Source organism: Rana temporaria, chromosome 4, assembly GCF_905171775.1.
Source record: "Rana temporaria chromosome 4, aRanTem1.1, whole genome shotgun sequence".
Classification (NCBI taxonomy): domain Eukaryota; kingdom Metazoa; phylum Chordata; class Amphibia; order Anura; family Ranidae; genus Rana; species Rana temporaria.
Window position 1 is genome coordinate 378,860,414 of NC_053492.1, and position 26,251 is coordinate 378,886,664.

Consider the following 26,251-nt stretch of genomic DNA (forward strand, 5'->3'; position numbering starts at 1 on the left):
GCGTTACGTAAACGGCATATCTGTACTGCGTCGGCCGGGCGTACGCTCGTGAATAGGCATATCTAGTGATTTACATATACTACGCCATCCGCAATGGAAGCGCCACCTAGCGGTCAGCCTAAAAATTACACTTTAGGATACGACGGTGTAAGACACTTACGCCGCTCGTATCTGAGCCTAATTTAAGCGTATCTGGTTACCAGAATACGCTTAAATTAGCGCCAGCGGAAAATAGGATTTTTATAACAGCTTACCTGTAAAATCCTTTTCTTTTGAAGTACATCACGGGACACAGAGAAGCATAGTAATTACTATGTGGGTTATAGAGAGTACCTTCAGGTGTGGACACTGGCACGCCCTTAAGGCAAGAAGTTCCCTCCCCTATATAACCCCTCCCATACCGGGAGTGCCTCAGTTTTGTAGCAAGCAATAAGTGTCCCAAATACCCCAAAAGAGGGGCGGGTGCTCTGTGTCCCGTGATGTACTTCAAAAGAAAAGGATTTTACAGGTAAGCTGTTATAAAAATCCTATTTTCTTTATCGTACATCACGGGACACAGAGAAGCATAGTAATTACTATGTGGGATGTCCTAAAGCAATGCTATGAGGGGAGGGAGACCTCAAGAAATAAGCCGGGCGCCATCAGACATGAGGAATCAGACTGCAGCCTGCAGCACACTGCGCCCAAAGGCGCTCTCCTCATTCTTTCTTATGTCCAATTGATAAAACTTAGTGAAAGTATGGACAGACGACCACGTCGCGGCCTTGCAGACTTGAGCCATGGAGGCTTGATGATGCACTGCCCAGGAAGTACCCACCGCTCTAGTGGAATGTGCTTTAACCTTAAACGGGGGAACCTTTCCCCTCAAGCCATAGGCTTGAGTAATGACCTGCCGAATCCATTTGGAGATAGTGGACTTCGACGCTGCCTGCCCACATCTGGGACCTTCTGGCAGGATAAACAATGTATCAGTTTTCCGGACCTGAGCAGTAGCCTTAAGATAGATCTTAACTGCTCTTAATACGTCTAGCGTATGTAAAGACTTCTCCCTTGCAGAACTAGGTTCTGAGAAAAAAGACGGGAGAACAAGATCCTGATTCAAATGAAATTTTGAAACAACTTTAGGTAGGAAAGCCGGGTGGGGCCGTAGGACCACTCTATCCTTATGGAATATAAGGTACGGTTCCTTACAAGACAAGGCCGCCAACTCCGAAACCCTCCTGGCGGAGGTTATGGCTACCAAAAATATCACCTTCCTGGTCAGAAGGACCAAAGGAATATGAGCCAAGGGCTCAAATGGTTGTTTCTGTAAGACAGAAAGGACCAGATTCAGATCCCATGGACACAAGGGAATCTTGACTGGTGGACTAAGCCGGATCATACCTTGCAAAAAGGTTTTGATCAGGGAATGTGTAGCTAGTGGCCTTTGGAAAAAAATCGATAAGGCCGAGATCTGGCCCTTAATGGTGCTTAGGGCCAACTTCATGTCTGCCCCTAACTGCAGAAACTCCAGAATTCTGCCAATGAGATACCTCCGGGGATGCCAACCCCTGGTCTCGCACCAGGCCACATAAGATTTCCAAACTCGGTAATAGATAAGTCTGGATGCCGGTTTTCTGGCATTAATCAAAGTAGATGCCACCGCATTAGAGAGACCCCTTTTCTTTAAGATATGGGACTCAATAGCCAGACCGTCAAATTGAGAGACGGTAAGGAAGGATGGAATATTGGCCCCTGGGACAATAGGTCTGGCCGAAGCGGCAGGGACCACGGTTGCCCCACGGACATCCTTACAATGTCCGCGAACCAGGCCCTTCTGGGCCACGCTGGAGCCACCAGAATCACTGGTCTTCCTTCCGACTTTACCCTGCGAAGAAGACGGGGTAATAATTGCAGCGGAGGAAACGCATACATTAGGGAGAACTGATCCCATGGGAACACCAGTGCATCCGTGCCGTAAGCAAGTGGATCCCTTGTCCGGGACAGAAAGTTGCCCACCCTTGCATTGAACCTCGATGCAAAGAGATCGACATCTGGTGTTCCCCACCTCTGACAAATGCTCTGAAAGATGTCGGGGTGAAGAGTCCATTCCCCTGGAAGCACCTGTTGGCGGCTTAGGTAGTCTGCTCGCCAATTGTCTATTCCCGGAATGAACACTGCAGATATGCATGGGACATATTTCTCTGCCCAGGTCAGGATTCGATTCACCTCTCTTTGGGCTGCACAACTTCTTGTGCCCCCCTGGTGATTTATGTATGCCACGGCAGTGACATTGTCTGATTGAATCCTGACCGGAAGACCCTTCAACCTGTCTGACCAAGCTGACAGGGCTAGATAGACTGCTCGAATTTCCAGCAGATTTATGGGTAGAGACCTCTCGGAGGCTGACCATTTCCCCTGGAGAGACAAACCTCCCAGGACTGCACCCCAGCCTAGCAGACTGGCGTCCGTGGTCACAACCTGCCATGTCACGGGAACAAAGGACTTCCCCTTTAGCAGGTTCCGGGGAACCAGCCACCAACAAAGGCTCTGCCGGACTGACCGGGAGAGAGACATAGGGAGATCCAAGGCTTGAACCTTTTTGTTCCAAGCGGACAGAATGGCATGTTGAAGCTCCCTTGAGTGGAACTGCGCAAATGGGACGGCCTCGAACGAGGCTACCATCTTTCCCAGTAACCTCATACAGAGGCGAATGGGAGGCTGATGCTTTGCTTTGACTAGTAGAACTAGTTCTCTTAAAGCCTCGAACTTCCTTTGGGGCAGGAAGACCCTTCTTAGCTTTGTGTCTATGAGTAGACCCAAATATTCGAGCCTTTGCACAGGCATTAAGGCTGACTTGTCCAGGTGGAGAACCCAACCCATGGATTCCAGAAATTTTACGGTTCTGTGTACCGCTGAGTTTAGATCGGCCACTGACCGGTCTACTACCAATAGGTCGTCTAGATAGGCTACTATGGATATGCCTTGAGACCTTAGATAGGCTAACAGTGGAGCCAATACTTTCGTGAAAACACGAGGAGCGGTGGCCAGACCAAAAGGTAAGGCCACGAATTGGAAGTGGCGCTGATTTACCGCGAAGCGAAGCAGCTTCTGATGGTCGAGAAAGATAGGAACGTGCAAGTATGCGTCCTTTATATCGATGGACGCTAGTAGTTCCCCTCCTTGCAGGGAGGCCACCACTGACCTGATCGATTCCATCCGGAATGATTGGACCCTTAGGAACTTGTTTAAGGCCTTGAGGTCCAGGATGGGTCTTACATCCCCGTTTGGTTTGGGGACGGTGAAGAGATTGGAATAAAACCCCAAACCTTGTTCTTCCACTGGCAGCTCTCTGATTACCCCTTGGGATAACAGATGATCTAAGGCCAATGCTAAGGACCTTCTTTTGCCGAGGTCCTTTGGGACGTTGGAGGTTAAGAAGCGCGGTGGAGGAAATTCGCTCAACTCCAGCTTGTAGCCCCCGGAGACCGTAGAGAGGACCCACCTGTCTTGGATCCTGTCTAGCCAAGCCTCCGCAAACAGCTGAAGTCTTCCCCCCACCCGGCTGAGTGGGGGAGAACCTTCATAATGCTGACTTAGTTGCTGGCTTGGCCTGTGGCTTACGGTTCCAAGGTTTTTTGGAAGCCTGAGGCTGGCCCTGTGGCTTCCCACCTGCATTGAATCGTCCAGGAGGCCGTCGGAACTGCCTGGTACCGGAAGTACTAGGGAAAGGAGAGGAGGATCGCTTAAAGGAGGGGGGACCCCTAAACCTTTTCTTTACTGGCAACAGTGTACTTTTGCCACTGGAAATTTTCTGAATGTAAGCATCCAGATCTTCCCCAAACAAACGCTCTCCATGAAAGGGAAACCCCGCCAGTAATTTTTTTACACGGGGCTTCAGCAGACCAATTCTTCAGCCAGAGTAACCTGCGCATATGAACCAGCAAGAGAGTGAGACGTGAGGACTGCTGAATGGAGTCCTTAATAGCATCTATGGCAAAACATAATGCTCTGGGAAACTCAGCCAAATTCTGGGCCTGTTGTGCCGGCAATTCCTTTAAGACCCCTTTAAACTGGTCCTTCAAGGCCTGGCAAATCCCAATAGCCGCAATTGCAGGCTGGGTTATTCCTCTCGCCGAAGCAAAAGAGGTTTTTAATAAAGTCTCTAATCTCTTGTCTGTCGGATCTTTGAATACCAGAACATTGTCTACTGGACAGGTCAAAGATTTGTTTACGCAGGACACAGCTGCGTCAACCTTGGGGATGCCCCATCTTTTAGTGAATTGTTCCTCCATGGGGTATAAAACCGAAAACTTCTTAGGAGGAAGAAAATATCTATCTGGATGTTCCCAATCCTTGTAGATAAGCCCTTCCAGCAGGGGGTGAACCGGGAAGGAATAATTAGCTTGAGGAGCTTTTAAGGAGCCTAAAGATGAGACTGCACTTGAAGCTGGTTCTGAAAGTGGCAACTTGAAGGCCGAACGGACCATCTCAGTGAGGGACTGGACCCACAATTTTTCGGATTGCGACGCCGAAAAGGGTTCTCCCAAAGTGGAATCCTCAGAGTCCACTACTTCCAGCTGACCTTCTGCCAGATCTCCAGAGGGTAAATCAACCTCTTCTGAGGATGCATGCCCCAAATCGAGGGACTCCTCAGAGGGAGAGGGGGACCTTGTGCGTTTTTCCCTTGAGAGAGAGGATGCAATCAAGGTCGCTAATCTTTGCTCCAGACCCCCCATAGCTGAGGCCAGAGCCTCCTGTGTCACAAAAACTGGAGCAAGTGGGACAAGGGCAGAACAGGCATCTGACAGCCCTGATGGTTCACCCTGGGCCTCCTTCAATTTTTCAGGAGAGGAAGCAGCCGCAGGAGCATGCCCGATATCCTCTGAGCCAGATGGCGATCCCTTTGCTTTTTTGCTTCTAGTCCCTGAGCCTTTAGCCATGATAAAGCTGAGGTTCTCACAATAGTTGCAACTACTTGCGAACCTATAGACCAGCACTGACGCTGCTATTTGATGGTTGGCAAGGTGCAGAGCCCACTATGCGCCTTAAGCAAATGTCACTGTCCACCACCAGTACTAAATACTGAAGTATGTGCACAAGATCTCTGTGTCCACCGTCAGCCAGAACCAGTTAGGTGGACTGGAGCATATAAGGACTAGGTGTATCACCTGACCTGCTCTGTCCTGTAATCTCAAGTCTCATAGAGAACAGCTGAGATAGACCAACACCTTAGACACTGGCAAAAAACTGAGGCACTCCCGGTATGGGAGGGGTTATATAGGGGAGGGAACTTCTTGCCTTAAGGGCGTGCCAGTGTCCACACCTGAAGGTACTCTCTATAACCCACATAGTAATTACTATGCTTCTCTGTGTCCCGTGATGTACGATAAAGAAATTTAGACTTAGGCTGGCGTATCTACTGATACGCCAGCCTAAGTCTTTCTGAATCCACCTATAAGGGTGCAGAAAACAATCATGTAATCGGTGCATCGCGATGCAACCTTAAACGATTCTGCACCGATGCAGAGAATGGCTATATCGTGATTGCATCAATGACATCATCGGCCCCATGTCAGAGTCCTCCTCTTCTCCATGCCCAAATGTGTATGTCACACAGAGTAGGGATCTCCCGCTGTGACACAGAGCTTGGATCTGAAATGCCCCGCAGCCGCTGTAACAAAGTCCCACCTCTTAGACCAGCTCCTATGATAGACGGCACACTGATTCAATGCTGGGAAATTGAATCGGTGTAATGTATATCATAGGAGCCGGTCTAGGAGGCGGGATTTCGGTAATGGCGACCACCAGGCAATTTAAATCCAAGCTCTGTTTCACAGCCGAAGATCCCCGCTCTGTGTGATCCAGGCACTGACAAGGCTGCATTGATGGGCACTAATAAGGCTGCGTTGATGGGCACTGTCATGAGGCTGCGTTGATGGGCACTGTCATGAGGCTGCGTTGATAGGCACTAATAAGGCTCCACTGATGAGGCTGCCCATCTGCACTGATGGGCACTGATGAGGCTGCACTGATGGGCACGGATGAGGCTGCACTGATGGGCACGGATGAGGCTGCACTGAAGGGCACTGATGGGTTTTTGACAAAAACCATGGGCAGTAATCGTGATGCATCACGGAATCAAATCGAATCATTGACAGGATAATCATAATCAAATCAAATTATGAACCGAAGCACCTTGAGGCAATTTAGTTCGGGTTTGTAGCGCTATACAAGTTACTCATTCATTCATTCATGAGACCAGTAAAGATGCACACCTCTAATGAACGTCATATTTAACTGCTAAAAGTTGTTTATGTTGCACTAAAACCCTCACCCATCCTTCAGATTATTACACTGGGCTAATGCCCCGGCCTGCTGCATAAAAAGGCATGTATGTAAAGAATTAAAAAAAATAGGTGTGTGTGGGTTGAGGGGTAGGGGGCGCAGGAGGCTGGGCTTTAACATGTTAATGTAATTTGTCCTGTCCTTGCCTTTCTATTGTGCTCCTGTATTGTCTCCTTGTCACAGGGTCTTGCACTAATCACTAGCAACTACCTCACCATGGCCAATGAATGATTGACATTCATTTGGCCCTGAGCAGTGGCAGAGACCAATAGGGGCGTACATGCATGTGTGCAAGTACACATGGAAAGGTTTCATGTTTACATGCATACATTGGTAATTACTGCCAGATATGTGGCTCTGGACGCACTTACGTCAGCCAAATGCAGCACAAGTTTACTCTGCAAGACGCTGCTGTGTGTATGAGCCCATAGGTTTCATTAGTGCTGCGTTCTGATGCTTACAAAACTATATGCTGTATCAGGGGTTGACAAATTTGCTTGGAATCTAGGAGCCAGCTAAAAAAGTTAGGAGCCAGAAAACGCACCCCGTCCCGACGAGCTTGCGCGAAGAAGCGAACACATACGTGAGCAGCGCCCACATATGTAAACGGTGTTCAAACCACACACGTGAGGTATCGCCGCGATTGGTAGAGCGAGAGCAATAATTCTAGCCCTAGTCCTCCTCTGTAACTCAAAACATGCAACCTGTAGATTTTTTTAAACGTCGCCTATGGAGATTTTAAAGGGTAAAAGTTTGTCGGCATTCCACGAGCGGACGCAATTTTGAAGCGTGACATGTTGGGTATGAATTTACTCGGCGTAACATTATCTTTCATAATATAAAAAAAAATGGGGATAACTTTACTGTTGTCTTATTTTTTAATTAAAAAAAGTGTAATTTTTCCCCAAAAAAAGTGCAATTGTAAGACCGCTGCACAAATACGGCGTGACAGAAAGTATTGCAACGATCGCCATTTTATTCTCTAGGGTGTTAGGATAAAAAATATATATAATGTTTGGGTGTTCTAATTAGAGGGAAGGAGATGGCAGTGAAAATAGTGAAAAATGGCATTAGAATTGCTGTTTAACTTGTAATGCTCAACTTGTAATACCAACGGCCACCACCAGATGGCGCCAGCTCACACAAGGAAGAGCTGGGGACTTCACAAAAAAAAAAAAAAACCTGGCGATCGGGATTTGTCGAGCCCTGTGCTGTATACATCTGAATGCAGCATTTTCTACAACCGTGTGGAAGAGCCCTAAATGCATACGTTTTCTAGAACTGTTAATAGACAAAGTGTAATAAAAATGCCATATAGTTTGATTGTAGAACTTTCTACATTTTCTCCTGGGCACACCAAAATATAAAATGCTTCCAAATTAGACAAAATGAATTTCCCCATGTTGGCAGAGTATGCTGCTGTACCCTCAGAATTAGAATGGGTTCTGTCTGCTGAGCATGAGGAGCGCCCAATAAATCAGGACTAAATGCCTCAATCAGGAATTCCTAAGTGTGTGTACTGCGAAGTCAGATGTATCGGTCACTGGCTACGTCTTGTAAGCTGTGCGTTCAAAACATCATTTTAAAAGCATTACCTACAAGTCTGATCTACAGCAGTCAATATGCTTGCCGTTACAACTATAAATTGTAACATAACACAGAATGTTGTTTTGTTCTCTACCTAGAAATCAATATCTTATTTGTACGATTAAAGTCACTGTGCGCGTCTTTTATACTTTAAACTAACGTGCTGCACAAATGTTATGAACATTTTATTAGCTGGACTTAAAGGTTAACTCCAGTTTTAATTAGAAAAATAAAAAGCCCTTCGGGTAAACTGTACAGACTACATTTTTGCAGATTTATGCAGTGAAAAAAATGCTATGCCCTATGCACTTTCTAGACTGATTTCTGAATGGGGGGTCAGCCTTTTTTTATGGTCACCAGAGCATACTGTATGCTAGTGTTAAAATTAAACTGCAGTATCTGCATGCCCGTAAACATGAATAAACCTTAGGGCGCATCTCATCACAAATTAAATAGTCAGCCATGTGAGTTTTGAGATTTCTGGGCACAGTACTATACCATTTTGTGTGGAGAAAGAGACAACGCTCAGATGGTTTCCCCGCGGAGGTAAGCAGACGGTGCACTAGATCATGTGTCTCCCTGCACCCAAGCACAACATGGAGAAGTAGGATGGAGACTCGGCAACTCCTTCTTCCAAATATAATGCTTTATTGATACAGGTAGTTTATACAAATTACAGCAGCCTACGCATTTCAGTTGTTAGCCTTAGTCAAAGCCATCAATGGTCGAAACCAACAGCCGAAACGCGTAGGTACTGTAATTTGTACATGTTACATGTATAAATAAAGCATTATATTTGGAAAAATTAGTTGCCGTCTCTCCACCCCACGTCTTAACAGTACTATACCACGCATGCACAATCCTGCACTACAGACTCTTATAGGTTCATGCACAAAGGAGTTTTATAGGCATATTGTATGCCTAGGATAATTTCCTAGTGCTTTCCAGCACCCGTGGAGCCACACATGTAGCATACTGCCTGCCACACAAGTGAATGGCTGTACGTTGTCTTGCTCTTGTAAATTAGATGCTCCTTTGTATTGGCATTTAATCGTGCATGTTGCAGGTTCAGAAAGCATCTGGAAATCAGGCTAGACATACAATATGCCTATAAAAGCCTTGTGTGCATGAACCATTACTCTTACATACATACCAGCCTCCTTATATCTTCCAATAAAGTTACTAAAAAGCAATGAGAAATCTTCCTTCTGCAGAGATTATTGTGGAGAAGGAGAAGGTAGAGATGACTGTTGAACCTCAAAGGACACGTAGAAAAGAGCAATATCTGTGTGCTGGAGGTGGGACCTTACTAGGGAAAGATCAGTGTGTGTGCTAGAAGTGGGACCTTACTGGGGAAAGATCAGTGTGTGTGCTGGAGGTGGGACCTTACTGGGGAAAGATCAGTGTGTGTGCTGAAGGAGGGACCTTACTGGGGAAAGATCAGTGTGTGTGCTGAAGGAGGGACCTTACTGGGGAAAGATCAGTGTGTGTGCTGGAGGTGGGACCTTACTGGGGAAAGATCAGTGTGTGTGCTGGAGGTGGGACCTTACTGGGGAAAGATCAGTGTGTGTGCTGGAGGTGGGACCTTACTGGGGAAAGATCAGTGTGTGTGCTGAAGGAGGGACCTTACTGGGGAAAGATCAGTGTGTGTGCTGGAGGTGGGACCTTACTGGGGAAAGATCAGTGTGTGTGCTGGAGGTGGGACCTTACTGGGGAAAGATCAGTGTGTGTGCTGGAGGTGGGACCTTACTGGGGAAAGATCAGTGTGTGTGCTGGAGGTAGGACCTTACTAGGGAAAGATCAGTGTGTGTGCTGGAGGTGGGACCTTACTGGGGAAAGATCAGTGTGTGTGCTGGAGGTGGGACCTTACTGGGGAAAGATCAGTGTGTGTGCTGGAGGTGGGACCTTACTGGGGAAAGATCAGTGTGTGTGCTGGGAGGTGGGACCTTACTGGGGAAAGATCAGTGTGTGTGCTGGAGGTGGGACCTTACTGGGGAAAGATCAGTGTGTGTGCTGGAGGTGGGACCTTACTGGGGAAAGATCAGTGTGTGTGCTGGAGGTGGGACCTTACTGGGGAAAGATCAGTGTGTGTGCTGAAGGAGGGATCTCATTGGAAAAAAAGCCACTGTGTATGTTCTGGAGGGAGGACGTAACGGGGGAAAGATCAGTGTGTGTGGCGGGGGTGGCATCTCACTAAATAAAAATACTAATGTGTGGGCTGGAGGTGGCATCTCTTTTGGAAAAGAGCAATATCTGTGAAAGCAGGACTACAGCATGCTCTGTACCACTAGTCTGAATGATCCCCTACGGATAAAGTGGCACATATGCATTATACTATACACCAATCAGCCATAACATTAAAACCACTGACCGGTAAACTGGAGAACATTGTTTACCCCGTTACATGAATGATGATCTATGCTCTATAAATTGACTTCTGTATAACCATGTCATCGGATTTTCGCTGCTCCATGAGTGCCACTGGCTATAGCCATTTCTTTTTTTTAACATGCCGACACCATGCAGTACAGCGTCATCATATAACAGGTGTGGCGGTGATCAGGGACACTGACTGGTGACAGTACGTAAACTATAAAAAAAAATTAAACACACTTTGACCAAATAAAAATAATGTTACCACAGTAAAACTGTACTACTATTACTGTACTATTTAACTTTTCCCCACCCATTATGTCTGCATATAGCACATTGCTATTTGCAAGCATTTTATGGAATTAAATGATTTAATTCAGTTTGTTTTGTTTGTGATTAGCTGTAATTGGCCAGAGCTAATCACATGGTGCAGATGGGCTGTGATTGTAACACAATTGTATACAATGGAATGGATGGCTTCAAAGGAAGCCATCCATTGTTTACAACTGTCATGTGACCTGCTGTGATTGGTTACAGCGGTCACATGGCACCGGCAGTGGGCTGGGTACAGTGATCAGTCATCAGCTGTTGCGTGGCCCTGTGTCTGTGCGTGGGGCATGTTTTGAAAGAGAGGTTCCTGCCTGCACTGTTATACCATATACCTTAGGGGGGGGGTTAAAGTATTTCTAATGGACAATATTGGGTAGTGAAGTTTGTTGGCGCACTGTGATGGGGCGAAATGTCTCCAGAATGTTACTTCTGGGTTTGCGAGCTCCAGCGCTGCGATGACGGTTATGGCACAGCAGCTAAAGAAATGGCACGAACGAGCTGTTTCTTCAGTGCGCATGTGCCGATGACATTAGCACATGTGGATACAGTGAATATCTTCTAAACTGTGCAAGTTTAGGAGATATTAACGGTACCTAGAAGTAATCCTTATTATAGGCTTACCTGTTGGCAAAAGTGGTTATAAAAGGGTATATACCCACTTTAAAAGATACCATTATGAAAGAAAAAAAACAATTCCCTTACACCCACAGTGTTAAATTTTCTTTATAGTTTTACACATAAATGTACAGTGTGTTGTAGCTCAGTATTTAGATGAGGCATACAACACATTTACTATGAAGTAGTACCTTTGATTAGTTCCGGTTTGTAGGCCTTTCTCATTCGCTCCAAGAAGTCCTGGTAGAATGGTTCAGCGTTCTCGGACGGCATTGCCATGTGATAGTCGGGCTTGTTTCCTTTTAAGACGCACTGCAACGTAAACTGGCTGACGCACAGCACCTCATACTGCTTGTCCATAACACTTTTACTCCAATGTTTGCCACTGTCATCCGCAAATATCCGAAGGTTCAGAATCTTTCTCACCCTGCAAGGACAAGCAGCAAGGGTTAAACTTGATGCTCCAGGAAGAATTTTTTTTTTATGAATACAAGTCTAGATTTTCAAAAATTACCACTGCAATTACCCATTATGAACCAGAGCAATATTTACGATAAAAAAAAAAAATACATCATTTTTTTTTTGTTGGAAATGGAGGACAATACAGGCTTTTTGACAATATTGTTTTGCAAAAAAATATTATTCTCTATGCAATCAATAAACAAATTGGAAATAAATAAATAAATAAACAAATAGGTGTAAAAAAATATATAAAAATGAATAAATAAAACGGTTTTTATTTTCATGTTTCAACCAGTGTTGGTTTTAAAAAGTAGTTTTACTATGAATAAAAACTATGGGCCAGATTCTTGTATAATCTGCGGCGGCGTAGTGTAAGCCATTTACACTACGCCGCCGCAAATTACTGGAGCAAGTGCCGTATTCTCCAAGCACTTGCTTTGTAATTTGCGTCGGCGTAGTGTAATTGGCCCGGCGTAAGGCCGCGTAATTCAAAGGGGGGGCTTGTATTTAAATTAAGCGCGCCCCCGCGCCGATCGAACTGCGCATGCGCCGGGCGGAAAAATAGCCCAGTGCGCATGCTCCAGCTCACGACGGAAAACGTCAATGACGCCGACGTGAGCGTCATTGACGTAAAGTCGTATTCGCAAACGACTTACGAAAACGACGGAAAAAGCCGACGCTGACCCGACGCCATACTTAACATGGCATACGACGGACCTACGTAAACGTGCCCCTCATTATAGCAGGGGCAAGTTTACGCTTACGGAAACGTCGTAAAATCACTGCGTCGTCCGCGCGTACGTTCGGGAATCTCGCGTAACTAGCTAATTTGCATAGACGATGGGGAAAACGACGATGCGACACCTAGCGGCGGGAAAAAAAATTGCATTTAAGATCTGACAGCGTAAGAGCCTTACGTCTGTCAGATCTAATGGGTATCTATGCGTAACTGATTCTAAGAATCAGTCGCATAGATACCCTGGGCCAGATTAGGACTTACGACGGCGCAAATGGCGTTGTGCCGTCGTAACGCCTTTGAGAATCTGGCCCTATACATTTTATTCTATAATTTGCCCTGTCTACAATGACATTGAAATTATGTTTCTGATAGAACACGTAGCAGTTATTTGCAAATGAAAAAAGTTTTTTCATTTTGAAATTTTGCAAAAAAATGTAAATGGGACACTGGGAAAAAAATAGCAAACAAGACATATGAAAACAACAACAAATTTGAATATTAATGGTAACAAAATAGAAAATAAAATCACATAGTTAGTCAGGTTGAAAAAAGACACAAGTCCATCTAGTTCAACCAATAAAAGGAAAAAAACAAACATAACAGCTAAGGGGAGAAGGGGCGGAAGGCGTTAATTATAACTGTGAAGAGTTAAAGTAGAAATCCCTCCAAAAACTAACATCCCTGCATCTACAGACATCCACAATCTGACACTAACCTATCTAGCCCTGTAAAGAAGAAATCGGTATACATACCTTTTCTGCAGCCGATCTGACCCGATCGTACGCTGAGTTGTCAACCACGGCTTCGCTGTGTAGGTGGGGGCAGAGGACACTTCCGACAACGGAAGCCCCATAGTAAGTCTATGGGTCATGTCACTGTCACTCCCCTTTCATTTCAGAGAAGTTGTCGGCCGTGACCTCTGCAGAGCTTCCGCCACTGGAGATGGGCTTCAGAAAAGGTATGTATACTGATTTCTTCTTTACAGGTCTAGGTAGGTTAGTCTTAAAATGTGGATGTCTGTAGATGCATGTAGCCACACTCTTCCTCTACAAGTGTGCAAAGTTTGTTGTCCTGGGGACCTATGGCCGGGGAGCACCGATTTTTCAAAGCTGGGCACCCCTTCCATAGACTCCCATGTTAAACGGTCATTTCTCCGGTGACTTTGGGGACCCTGTACCAGCCGGTCGTAGGTTCCCTGGACCCGGAACTTGGCACACATGTAGTCCAATTTCTCCTCTACAAGTGTGTTTGTTGCCTGGGGGACCTACGGCTGGCGAGCACCGATTTTTCAAAGCCGGGCACCCCTTCCATAGACTCCCATGTTAAACGTCAGTCTAGTCATGGACACAGTGAGGCATGGGCACAGTGAGGCATGGGCAAAGTGAGGCATGCACATGGACACAGTAAGGCATGCACATGGACACCCTAGGCTTAAAGGAGTCAATATGTTTTCCCATTTTTTTGTGGTAAAATTAGAAGCGATCGCAAAAAAGGGCCTGGTCATTAAGGGGCAAATTTTTCTGGGCATTAAAGCGTAACTCCACTTTTGTTTAGAAAAAAAAAACATTCCTCCCTGGGTGATCTATGAACATTGCAAGGATTATAACTAGGGTTGTCCCGATACCGATACCAGTATCGGTATCGGGACCGATACCGAGTATTTGCGGGAGTACTCGTACTCCCGCAAATACCCCCGATACCGAAATAGAATACTTTCCCCCCCGCAAAGCCGCCGCCGCCGCGTTAATCAGCGTGCGGGGAACATTACAGCTTTCGTTTGAATAGCTGTATCCCGGCCGCGTATAGACAATCCCCCTTGCGTGGGATTGGACGGATGATCTGTCCAATCTCGAGCAAGGGGGAGTGTCTATACGCGGTGGGGATACAGCTATTCAAACGAACGCTGTAATGTTCCCGGCGCGCTGATTAACGCGGCACGTGCGGCATCATCCAGGTATGTGGGACATGACTGGAATATGTGGGGGACATGGCTGGAATATGTGGGGGACAAGGCTGGAATATGTGGGGGACAAGGCTGGAATATGTGGGGAACATGGCTGGAAAATGTGGAGGACATGGCTGGAATATGTGGGGGACATGGCTGGAATATGTGGGGGACATGGCTGGAATATGTGGGGGACATGGCTGTAATATGTGGGGGACATGGCTGCATTATGTGGGGGACATGGCTGCATTATGTGGGGGACATGGCTGTAATATGTGGGGGACATGGCTGTAATATGTGGGGGACATGGCTGTAATATGTGGGGGACATGGCTGCATTATGTGGGGGACATGGCTGCAATATGTGGGGGACATGGCTGCATTATGTGGGGGACATGGCTGCATTATGTGGGGGACATGGCTGCATTATGTGGGGGACATGGCTGCAATATGTGGGGGACATGGCTGCAATATGTGGGGGACATGGCTGCAATATGTGGGGGACATGGCTGGAATATGTGGGGGACATGGCTGCAATATGTGGGGGACATGGCTGCAATATGTGGGGGACATGGCTGCATATGTGGGGGGACATGGCTGCATTTGGGGACACATTTAAAAAAAAGTTTCGGTATCGGCGAGTACATGAAAAAAAGTATCGGTACTTGTATTCGGTCCTAAAAAAATGGTATAGGGACAACCCTAATTATAACCACCTTTGTTGTAGATTCCTTGTCTGTGCCTCTGTGCTCAGTGGGTCTAATGGGAGTTGTTTCATAATTATCAGTCAGGTGTGGCAGCTGCAGAGCACTAATGAGGAAATCTGCTTGGCCTGCATCCCTTTAGATGTGTTCCTATTGGAAATATCTCACCAAAAATTTAATTTTTGTTGCAGGGGATGCCTGAAATCTGACTTGTATCTTAACCACTTAAGGACCGGACCAATATGCTGCCTAAAGACCCAAGGGGTTTTTACAGTTCGGGACTGCGTCGCTTTAACACACAATTGCGCGGTCGTGCGATGTGGCTCCCAAACAAAATTGGCGTCCTTTTTTCCCCACAAATAGAGCTTTCTTTTGGTGGTATTTGATCACCTCTGCGGTTTTTATTTTTTGCGCTATAAACAAAAATAGAGTGACAATTTTGAAAAAAATGCAATATTTTTTACTTTTTGCTATAATAAATATCCCCCAAAAACATATATAAAATTTATTTTTTTCCTCAGTTTAGGCCGATACGTATTCTTCTACCTATTTTTGGTTAAAAAAAAATCGCAATAATCGTTTATCGGTTGGTTTGTGCAAAATTGATAGCGTTTACAAAATAGGGGATAGTTTTATTGCATTTTTATTTGTTTTACTACTAATGGCGGCGATCAGCGTTTTTTTTCACATTTTTGGGACCATTGTCATTTTCACAGCAAAAAATGCATTTAAATTGCATTCTCAATTGTGAAAATGACAGTTGCAGTTTGGGAGTTAAACACAGGGGGCGCTGTAACATTTAGGGTTCACTTTGTGTGTGTTTACAACTGTAGGGGGGTGTGGCTGTAGGACTGACATCATCGATCGAGTCTCCCTAATAAAAGGGATCACTCGATCGATGCGCCGCCATAGTGAAGCACGGGGAAGCCGTGTTTACATACGGCTCTCCCCGTTCTTCAGCTCCGGGGAGCGATCGCGACGGGGCGGCTATAAACGAATAGCCGCGCCGGCGTCCCGGATCGCTCCCCGAGGCTTGCCGACTGCCGCATGTACCGGGGGGGGGGTCCCGATCGGACCCCCGACCCACGTCAAGCAGAGGACGTACCGGTACGTACATGTGCCTGTCCGTGCCATTCTGCTGACGTATATGTACATGAGGAGGTCGGCAAGTGGTTAAACAGACTTCTAGGAAAATTGGTGAGCCAATCACACATGCAGGAAATTCTGTTTCTAGGGTGTGGTCAGTAAACATTCTATGAACAGAACAACTCAATCTAGCCATATTGAAAAATTACAGCGGTTTCAGATTGAATGGAAAGGTCATTTTTAATAACATTCAATTACAATATGACTTGTGCCGCAATTGTATACGCTGTATTTTTTTTTCTTTATTTGCTATCCCCCCCCCATGAAAGTAGACTTACCCTTTAAGTGGTTAAAGTGAACCTGTCATGAAGCAAAATATCTGATCAGATTCTGCATTAGCTCACATTCAACCAAACAGCCATTCCCTAATCCAAGTAATGGATTTCAGGTTTGAAGCGGGGAAGTCCAACCTGTTCACTGAGAACTAGAATGTGACCCCCAACCACAATGGCTGCTTCCATGAGACCTGATCCACAAAGCCCCCCCCAGCCTTTTTATCTATATAACTGCACATACAAATGATAGAAAACAAACACAGGAGCGGGGGACCATTTAACATACAAACACTACTGAAAATGGTGAAGAACTTACATATAATCAATATCCTTCTGTGTGTCTTCTACTGAAATACCCAGCAACACACAGATGCCCCGTCCGATGGAGCTGACCTGTTCTTCTCCCACTGTAAATGTAAAGATAGTATGTTAGTAGATTGATGGGGAGGGTTATTTATTTATTTCAGGTACTTATAAAGCACCGTCAATTTGCGCAGCGCTTTACATATATTGTACGTTCACACCAGTCCCTCAAGGAGCTTCCAATGTAAGGTCCCTAACACACATTCATACACATACTAGGGCCAATTTGGACAGGAGACAATTATCCTTCCAGCATGTCTTTGGAGTGTGGGAGGAAAGCGGAGTACCCGGAGGAAACCAGGAGGTTAGGATGTATTGGCCTGCAGTTATATGAAAAAACAACATACAGATAAAGCAAATCTAAAATGTAATCCATTGCAACTAGGGTTGTCCCGATACCACTTTTTTGAGACCGAGTACAAGTACCGATACTTTTTTTCAAGTAGTCGCCGATACCGAATACCGATACTTTTTTTTAAATGTGTCCCCAAATGCAGCGATGTCCCCCCACATATGCAGCCATTGTCTCCCCCCATGCAGCCATTGTCTCCCCCCATGCAGCCATTGTCACCCCCCATGCAGCCATTGTCTCCCCCCATGCAGCAATGTATCCCCCCATCCAGCCATTGTCACCCCCCCATCCAGCAATGTATTCCCCCATGCAGCCATTGTCACCCCCCATGCAGCCATTGTCACCCCCCATCCAGCCATTGTCTCCCCCCATCCAGCGTCTCCCCCCATGCAGCCATTGTCTCCCCCCATCCAGCCATTGTCACCCCCCATCCAGCCATTGTCACCCCCCATCCAGCCATTGTCACCCCCCATGCAGCCATTGTCACCCCCCATCCAGCCATTGTCACCCCCATCCAGCCATGTCTCCCCCCATGCAGCCATTGTCTCCCCCCATCCAGCGTCTCCCCCCATGCAGCCATTGTCTCCCCCCCCATCCAGCGTCTCCCCCCATCCAGCGTCTCCCCCCCATGTATCCAGCGTCTCCCCCCATCCAGCGTCTCCCCCAATGCAGCCATTGTCTCCCCCCATCCAGCGTCTCCCCCCATGTATCCAGCGTCTCCCCCCCATGTATCCAGCGTCTCCCCCCATCCAGCGTCTCCCCCCCATGTATCCAGCGTCTCCCCCCATCCAGCGTCTCCCCCCCATGTATCCAGCGTCTCCCCCCCATGTATCCATGTCCCACTTACCTGCATCCCCGCTGCCGCCGACTGTGTCATACGCCGGGAACATTACAACTTTGAATCGCTGTAATGATTGGCGCTGCGTATAGACACTCCCCCTCGCTCGGGATTGGACAGTTCACCCGAGCGAGGGGGAGTGTCTATGCGCGGCGCCAATCATTACAGCTATTCAAAGCTGTAATGTTCCCGGCGTATGACACAGTCGGCGGCAGCGGGGATGCGGCGAATGGCGGCGGGATGCGGCGTCACGGCGGAGGGGGAGGGAGGGAAGGGGGGGAAGTATTCTATTTGGGTATCGGGGGTATTTGCGGGAGTACGAGTACTCCCGCAAATACTCGGAATCGGTCCCGATACCGATACTAGTATCGGTATCGGGACAACCCTAATTGCAACTTACCAGTATCCAGCTGCCATTTCCTCCCACTCTTCCATGTCTGGAGTCTTCAGTCAATAGGCGGCCATTTTTGTGTGCATTTGCAAAGGAGCTGCATTTCCCAGACACCTGGCTCTTAAGCCTCATACACACGATCGGATTGTGCGACGACAGGCTGTTGTCGGAAAATCCAACTGTTTGTATGCTAGAGCTGCACAATTAATCGCGGAGAGAATCGCGATCTCGATTCTCCCCGCCCGCAATCTCCCCGTGGGATGACCCGCGATTCCTCTGTTTCACGGCCGGTTCCACTTAACCAGAGTGAGCTATGACTAAGCATTAGTTGTTAATGTGAAACGCGTCAGCTGTCTATCCCACTGTATGCTGTTGTGTGCTGTGCATTTTTTCCTTTTTACAATAAAGAGCACGTCTTTTTTCAACAAGACTTTTTGGAGTGCGGCTGTCCATCCATTCTCCCACCTGCTTAATTCTATGCATTGCCAGCACCCGTGTGATTCCTGAGTGGACATTGATTACCTGCCTGTGCTCACCTGGAGCGGCGGTCTCCCTACCCTTCCACTTAACCAGAGTGGAACGCAAATGGCGGCGATATCGGAACTGACATCAGCAGCATGCGCCGCTGGATGGATGCCTGGGCTTCTCTTGCAGATCTGTACAACTGTAGTGTGTATCCTTGCGCCACCCAGTGGTTGCCGGCGGTACTGCTTCTGATGTATTAATCTTTCTCACAGTTCTGTACAACTGTGTGTATCCATGCGCCACCCGATGATTGCTGGCGGTACTGCTTCTGATGTATAAAAAAGAGACCAGTGATAGGTCTATAATGTTAAAGACCATATAACTCCTATGAAAAAAGCAGAATCAAAGTTTGGTCTTTAACATTATACACATATCACTGGTCTGTTTTTTATATATTCATATTTTCAGATAAATCACAGGTTTATTTATTTGGGGGGGGGGGGGGGTTCTGGCATTCAGTTTTTGAGAATCGTGAGCAAAAGAATTGTGATTCTCATTTTGACCAGAATCGTGCAGCTCTATTGTATGCTCCATCGGACAATTGTTGTTGGATTTTCCGGACAAATGTTGGATGGCATGCTTTAAAATTTCCCGACAACAATTGTGTGTCGTCGGATTTTCCAAGACCATCGGACAAAACTCCAAAGTACGAACACGCATGCTCAGAAGCAATGCTCACCATACTACAACATTAGCAGAAGTTGCCCAAAGGGTGGCACTAAAGAGCTGAAAAAACACGTTGTTTTGCGTTTGTTGGCTGACAATTCTTTGTCGTTTGTACGCAATACAAGTTCACGGCCAACGCCCTTCAGACAAAAGTCCTACGCTTTGTCCGATGGAAATTCGATCGTGTGTACCAGGCTTTACTCCCGGCATTTGCAAGATGTGTGGCAGTACATGTAAAATTATCTTTAAAAAATTGATAGCAGGAAAGGAAAGGGGTCATATGGCAGAAGACGTACAAAATCTCCTCTGCCATAATAAACCTCTACCTGCTATAAATGTTTTAGCATTTTACTTTGAACAGCCTGGATAGTCATTTAAAGCAAATATGCAAAAATGTGCTGGAAATATATTAGAACACCCCTGTAGAAAAAGAATGAAAATAAACCAGAAAAAATCTGGCCTAAGACTAATTTATTATTAAGTAAACAAAATGTCTTGTTGGACTGAAGTTTTTAACCACTTAACCCCCGGACCATGTTGCTGGTCAAAGACCAGAGCACTTTTTGCGATTCGGCACTGCGTCGCTTTAACTGACAATTGCTCGGTCGTGCGACGTGGCTCCCTAACAAAATTGGCGGCCTTTTTCCCCCACAAATAGAGCTTTCTTTTGGTGGTATTTGATCACCTCTGCGGTTTTTAGTTTTTGCGCTATAAACAAAAATAGAGCCACAATTTTGAAAAAAATTTATATTTTTCACTTTTTGCTGTAATAAATATCCCCCAAAAAATATATAAAAAAAATTTTTTTTTCCTCAGTTTAGGCCGATACGTATTCTTCTACATATTTCGTGAAAAAAAATCGCAATAAGCGTTTATTGATTGGTTTGCGCAAAAGTTATAGTGTTTACTATATAGGGGGTAGTTTTATGGCATTTTTATTAATATTTTTTTTACTAGTAATGGCGGCGATCAGCGATTTTTTTTCGGTACTGCGACATTATGGCGGACACTTTGGACACTTCTGACACATTTTTGGGACCATTGGCATTTTTATAGCGATCAGTGCTATAAAAATGCATTGGATTACTATAAAAATGCTACTGGCAGTGAAGGGGTTAACACTAGGGGGCGGGGAAGGGGTTAAGTATGTTCCCTGGGTGTGTTCTTACTGTGGGGGGGGGGTGGCCTCACTAGGGGAAACACTGATCTTCTGTTCATACATTGAATGAACAGAAGATCAGCATTTCTCTCCCTGACAGGACTGGGAGCTGTGTGTTTACACACACAGCTCCCGGTCCCCGCTCTGTAACGAGCAATCGCGTGTGCCCGGCGGCACGTGCGTCAGGGGAGAGCGGGGGGCGCGAACGCCCCTAGTGGCCTGCGCGAAAGCGGACATATAGTTACGTGCTCTCGCGCAGGGGAGCCGACCTGCCGCCGCAAAACGACAGCGGCTGGTCGGCAACCAGTTAAAGAACGTCACATTTATGTGATTACAGGATTAGGCCCCTTTCACACTGACACGTTTTTCAGGCGCAGAGCTGCTATACCGCCTGAAAAAATCGTGCCCTGCAGTCTTCAGTTTGAAGGCTTTCACACTGAAGTGGTGCGCTAGCAGGACCGCTCCAAAAGTCCTGCTAGCCGCATCTTTGGAGCGGTATAGGAGCGGGGTGTTTACCGCTCCTTCCCATTGAAATCAATGGCAAGTCGCGGTAATACTGCCGGCAATGCGCCTCTGCAGAGATGCATTGTGGGCAGCATTAACCCTTTTTCAGCCGCTAGCGGGGGTTAAAACCGCACCACTACCGGTCGAATATCGTGGTAAATACGAAGGTATATCGGCGCTAAAAATCGCACCACTATACGCCACCGCACCTCCCCTGCCCCGTGTGAAAGGGGCCTTAGAGAACTATTCGCATATACATGCTTGATTCAGAATTTGACATGTGAGTGCATTCATTCGTTTTGAATAAAAAAATAATAAAAAATAAAGCATTATTGCAAGATTCGATTGCTTTGCATGTGGGTGTTGTGATTGGAGTTCATGGGGGACAAATAAGGAGGATAAATACCAAGGGGTGATCGACGTGATTGAAGCTCACGGTCAGCATTGAGGAGGAGGAAAGCTCTGGAGGATTAACCTTTTACAAAGGCATATAGGAGGTGAGGGCACAACGGTGGATCTAAGAACACAGAGCGCTTCTTTCCATATATACCTGTGTAAAGTGTACTGGCACATTACTCTTCACTATTTGTCATACATATGAGGACACTCTATGGATTCATATGTTTTATTTGGCACTATGCACTTTATTTAAATGTTATTACTTTATATGTTTATTGATTGCGCTTAATATCCTCATGGGATATTCTTATGCAGTTTAGCGCTGCACTTATTGTATTAGAATTGATGATTCACATATTTTAATGAAGTGTGGGAAGCTTCATGGAATAAGCACAGCAGCTCACTAGGTTTTACACAGTTCATGATGGGACCCTTTGCTTTCCTTTATCCGACCACTGAGGCACCATGTTATCCATTGACGCCAATGACGGGGCACCATTCCCCCCACAGACACCAATGACTGGGCCCCATTCCTCCCACAGACACCAATGACTGGGCACCATTCCTCCCACAGACACCAATGACAGGGCACCATTCCTCACACAGACACCAATGACGGGGCTCCATTCCTCCCACTGACACCAATGACGTGGCACCATCCCCCCCCACTGACACCAATGACGGGGCACCATTCCTCCCACAGACACCAATGACGGGGCACCATTCCTCCCACAGACACCAATGACGGGGCTCCATTCCTCCCACAGACACCAATGACGGGGCACCATTCCTCCCACAGACACCAATGACGGGGCACCATTCCTCCCACAGACACCAATGACGGGGCACCATTCCTCCCACAGACACCAATGACGGGGCTCCATTCCTCCCACTGACACCAATGACGTGGCACCATCCCCCCCCACTGACACCAATGACGTGGCACCATCCCCCCCCACTGACACCAATGACGGGGCACCATTCCTCCCACAGACACCAATGACGGGGCTCCATTCCTCCCACAGACACCAATGACGGGGCACCATTCCTCCCACAGACACCAATGACGGGGCACCATTCCTCCCACAGACACCAATGACGGGGCACCATTCCTCCCACAGACACCAATGACGGGGCACCATTCCTCCCACAGACACCAATGACGGGGCACCATTCCTCCCACAGACACCAATGACGGGGCACCATTCCTCCCACAGACACCAATGACGGGGCACCATTCCTCCCACAGACACCAATGACGGGGCACCATTCCTCCCACAGACACCAATGACGGGGCACCATTCCTCCCACAGACACCAATGACGGGGCACCATTCCTCCCACAGACACCAATGACGGGGCTCCATTCCTCCCACTGACACCAATGACGGGGCACCATTCCTCCCACAGACACCAATGACGGGGCTCCATTCCTCCCACAGACACCAATGACGGGGCTCCATTTCTCCCACAGACACCAATGACGGGGCACCATTCCTCCCACAGACACCAATGACGGGCACCATTCCTCCCACTAACACCAATGATAGGGCACCATTCCTCCCACTGACACCAATGATGGGGCACCATTCCTCCCACTGACACCAATAACGGGGCACCATTCCTCCCACAGACACCAATGACGGGGCACCATTCCTCCCACAGACACCAATGACGGGGCACCATTCCTCCCACAGACACCAATGACGGGGCACCATTCCTCCCACAGACACCAATGACAGGCACCATTCCTCCCACAGACATCAATGATGGGGCACCATTCCTCCCACTGACACCAACAACTGGGCTCCATTCCTCCCACAGACACCAATGACGGGCTCCATTCCTCCCACAGACACCAATGACGGGGCACCATTCCTCCCACTGACACCAACGACTGGGCTCCATTCCTCCCACAGACACCAATGACGGGCTCCATTCCTCCCACAGACACCAATGATGGGGCACCATTCCTCCCAGAGACACCAATGATGGGGCACCATTCCTCCCACTGACACTAATGATGCAACACCATTCCTCCCTTGAACACCAACAATTTCAAACTTGTCTGAGAAGCTATCAAAGTCCACCGCCAATCACAGGAGGCAGAGACATTCCCCTGCCCAGATCCATGGCTCTTGTATACATGCAGCATGCCTCTGCCACCTATGACTGGCTGTGACAGCTTCCTGGTGGGATAACACAGACGGTTCGTAACTCATACCTTTTAACTACTTGCCAACCAGCCACCGTCATAATACGGCAGCAGGTTGGCTCCCCTGCACAAATCGCCTTAGCTGTATGTGACATAGGAGTTGGTGCAGCAAGTGCAGTCGCTGTAGATCTGAGGAAGACATGCAAGGGAAAAAAAAACAGCATTTTAGCATCCACATGATTGGATGATAAAACCAGCAGAGTTTCCCCTCATTTCAGATCTTCTCCTCAGATCTACATAGACTGCACTTCCCATGCAAAGTGGATTTGCCTTTAGTAAATTACCCCCATTGTGCTTTTTTTTCAAAATTTTCGCTCTTTTTTTGTTTAGTGCAAAAAAAATTAAAATGGCAGAGGCGATCAAATACCACCAAAATCAAACTCTATCTGTGGGGAAAAAGGGACGTTCGTTTTGCTTGGGTATGTCGCAACGACCGCGCAATTGTCAGTTAAAGCGACGGAATGCTGTATCGCATAAAGTGGCCTGGTCAGGAAGGGGGCAAATCCTTCTGGGGCTGAAGTGGTTAATGACCAAGTTATGCTGTCAATTAGATGCAAAACTGTTGATCATTTTCCGCCCTCTGGCCAATCGACTCAATCGGATGATAAACATCAAAGCATGTATGGCAAGCAAGTCTGTAGTGCAAGGGTCTGCCCAATTGTGTACCTACTGATTGGATAGATTAGGTAGGTCCTGGTCTTTCATAGAGTTGGTATAGATTGTATCATGTATGGGGGACTTTGTGTCTATAATGTATTGTGGGGGATCCAGATATGATCTATGGAGGGATGTAAACACTGCTGGTGTCTCCTGAGCTCCCTCCCCTCCCCCATGCCTGGGATGGGTGTGTGGACAGGAAGTTCCCGGAAGAGCCGGTGCACTGCACAGAGGAGGATGTCATCACTTCCCCCCGCCTGTCACCGGCAGCCGCTGTCCTGTGCGCTGTGTCCGGCCACTTACCAGTCACACTGGCCTGAGTCACCCTTTGAATGATGGCTCTCATTGTGCTCAGCCGGGGGACACAAACAGACGCTTTCCAATACCGAGTCTGCTGCACAGCCACCTTCCTATAATGAACCGACCGAGAGGGTGTGTGCGCGCCCTCTAGCGGCTCTAATTGGTAGCGGACAGTACACTGTGTGTATCACAGACTTTGGAGCTGACACTCCTATTTATCCATCTCACGACTAAGCCCATTTCTGACATTTGTTGCTTACAAGTTCAAATCCGCATTTTTTTGCTAAAAAATTACTTAGAACCACCAACCTTTATATATTTTAGCAGAGAATCTAGTAAAATAAAACGCAAAATTTTATGCATTTGCGCAGCAGTCTTTCAAACACAATTTTTTGGAAATAAACGCACTTTCATGAATAAAAAAAAATAAAAAAACACGAAACAGTAAAGTTAGCCCAATTTTTTTTATATAATGTGAAAGATGATGTTACACCGAGTAAATAGATACCTAACATGTCACGCGTTGAAATTGCGCACACTCTTGGAAACTACGATACCTAAAAATGTCCATAGGCGGCGCTTTAAAAAAAAATAACAGTTACCAGGTTAGAGATAGGCTGGATTCACACCTATTCATTTTTAGTGCATTTTGCAGATTTGCACTACAGTCCATTTACCATGGTTTCCTATGGAACACGTTCTGTAGTGCAAATCTGCAAAATGCACTAAAAATGCCTAGGTGTGAATCCAGCCTTAGGCCCCTTTCAGACTGGGGCGGGAGCCGCGGTGGCGGTATAACGCCGCTAAAAATAGCGGCGCTATACCGCCGGGATTGCCGTGGGAATCAGCCGCTAGAGGCGCATTGCGGGCGATATTGCTGCGGTTTCCCATTGTTTTCAATGTGAAGGAGCGGTATACATGCCGTTCCTCTCACCGCTCCAAAGATGCTGCTGACAGGAGATTTTTTTGTCTCCCCCGCCAGCGCATCGCCTCAGTGTGAAAGCCCTCAGGCTTTCACATTGAGTCTGCAGTGAAGGAGTTTTTCAGGTGGGACAGCAGCGCTATTGTACTGCCTGAAAAACTCCTCAATGTGAAAGGGGTCTTACAGAGGAGGTCTAGGGCTAGAATTATTGCCCTCGCTCTGACAATTGATACCTAACGTGTGATTTGAACACCGTTTACATATCCGGGTGCGACTTACGTGTGCATTTTGTTTGCTTCGTGAGTTTACGGCAACCCTTTTAAATAAAAAATAAATACATCATATTTATTTAAAAAAAATTACATTGTCACTTAAAAAAAAAAAAAAAGATCACTTTTAGACCCCCTTTTACACTGTCGGTGTTTTTCAGGCGCTTTAGCGCTAAAAAAAGCACCTGAA

At 46.9% G+C, this 26,251-nt stretch overlaps 1 protein-coding gene across 1 annotated transcript in view; it reads right to left on the reverse strand.

Annotated features, from left to right (window-relative positions):
* The window catches only part of DTD1 (D-aminoacyl-tRNA deacylase 1), a 183,255-nt gene extending 158,241 nt beyond the window's left edge, over nucleotides 1-25,014 (reverse strand). Inside the window, exons 1-3 of the mRNA XM_040351008.1 lie at nucleotides 24,874-25,014; nucleotides 16,819-16,909; nucleotides 11,424-11,659 (exon numbers count right to left, since the gene is read on the reverse strand). Of these exons, the coding sequence (XP_040206942.1) occupies nucleotides 11,424-11,659; nucleotides 16,819-16,909; nucleotides 24,874-24,916 (370 nt within the window). The 5' untranslated portion in view covers nucleotides 24,917-25,014. The remainder of the gene's footprint in view (nucleotides 1-11,423; nucleotides 11,660-16,818; nucleotides 16,910-24,873) is intronic.
* Between the last annotated feature and the right edge of the window lie 1,237 nt (nucleotides 25,015-26,251).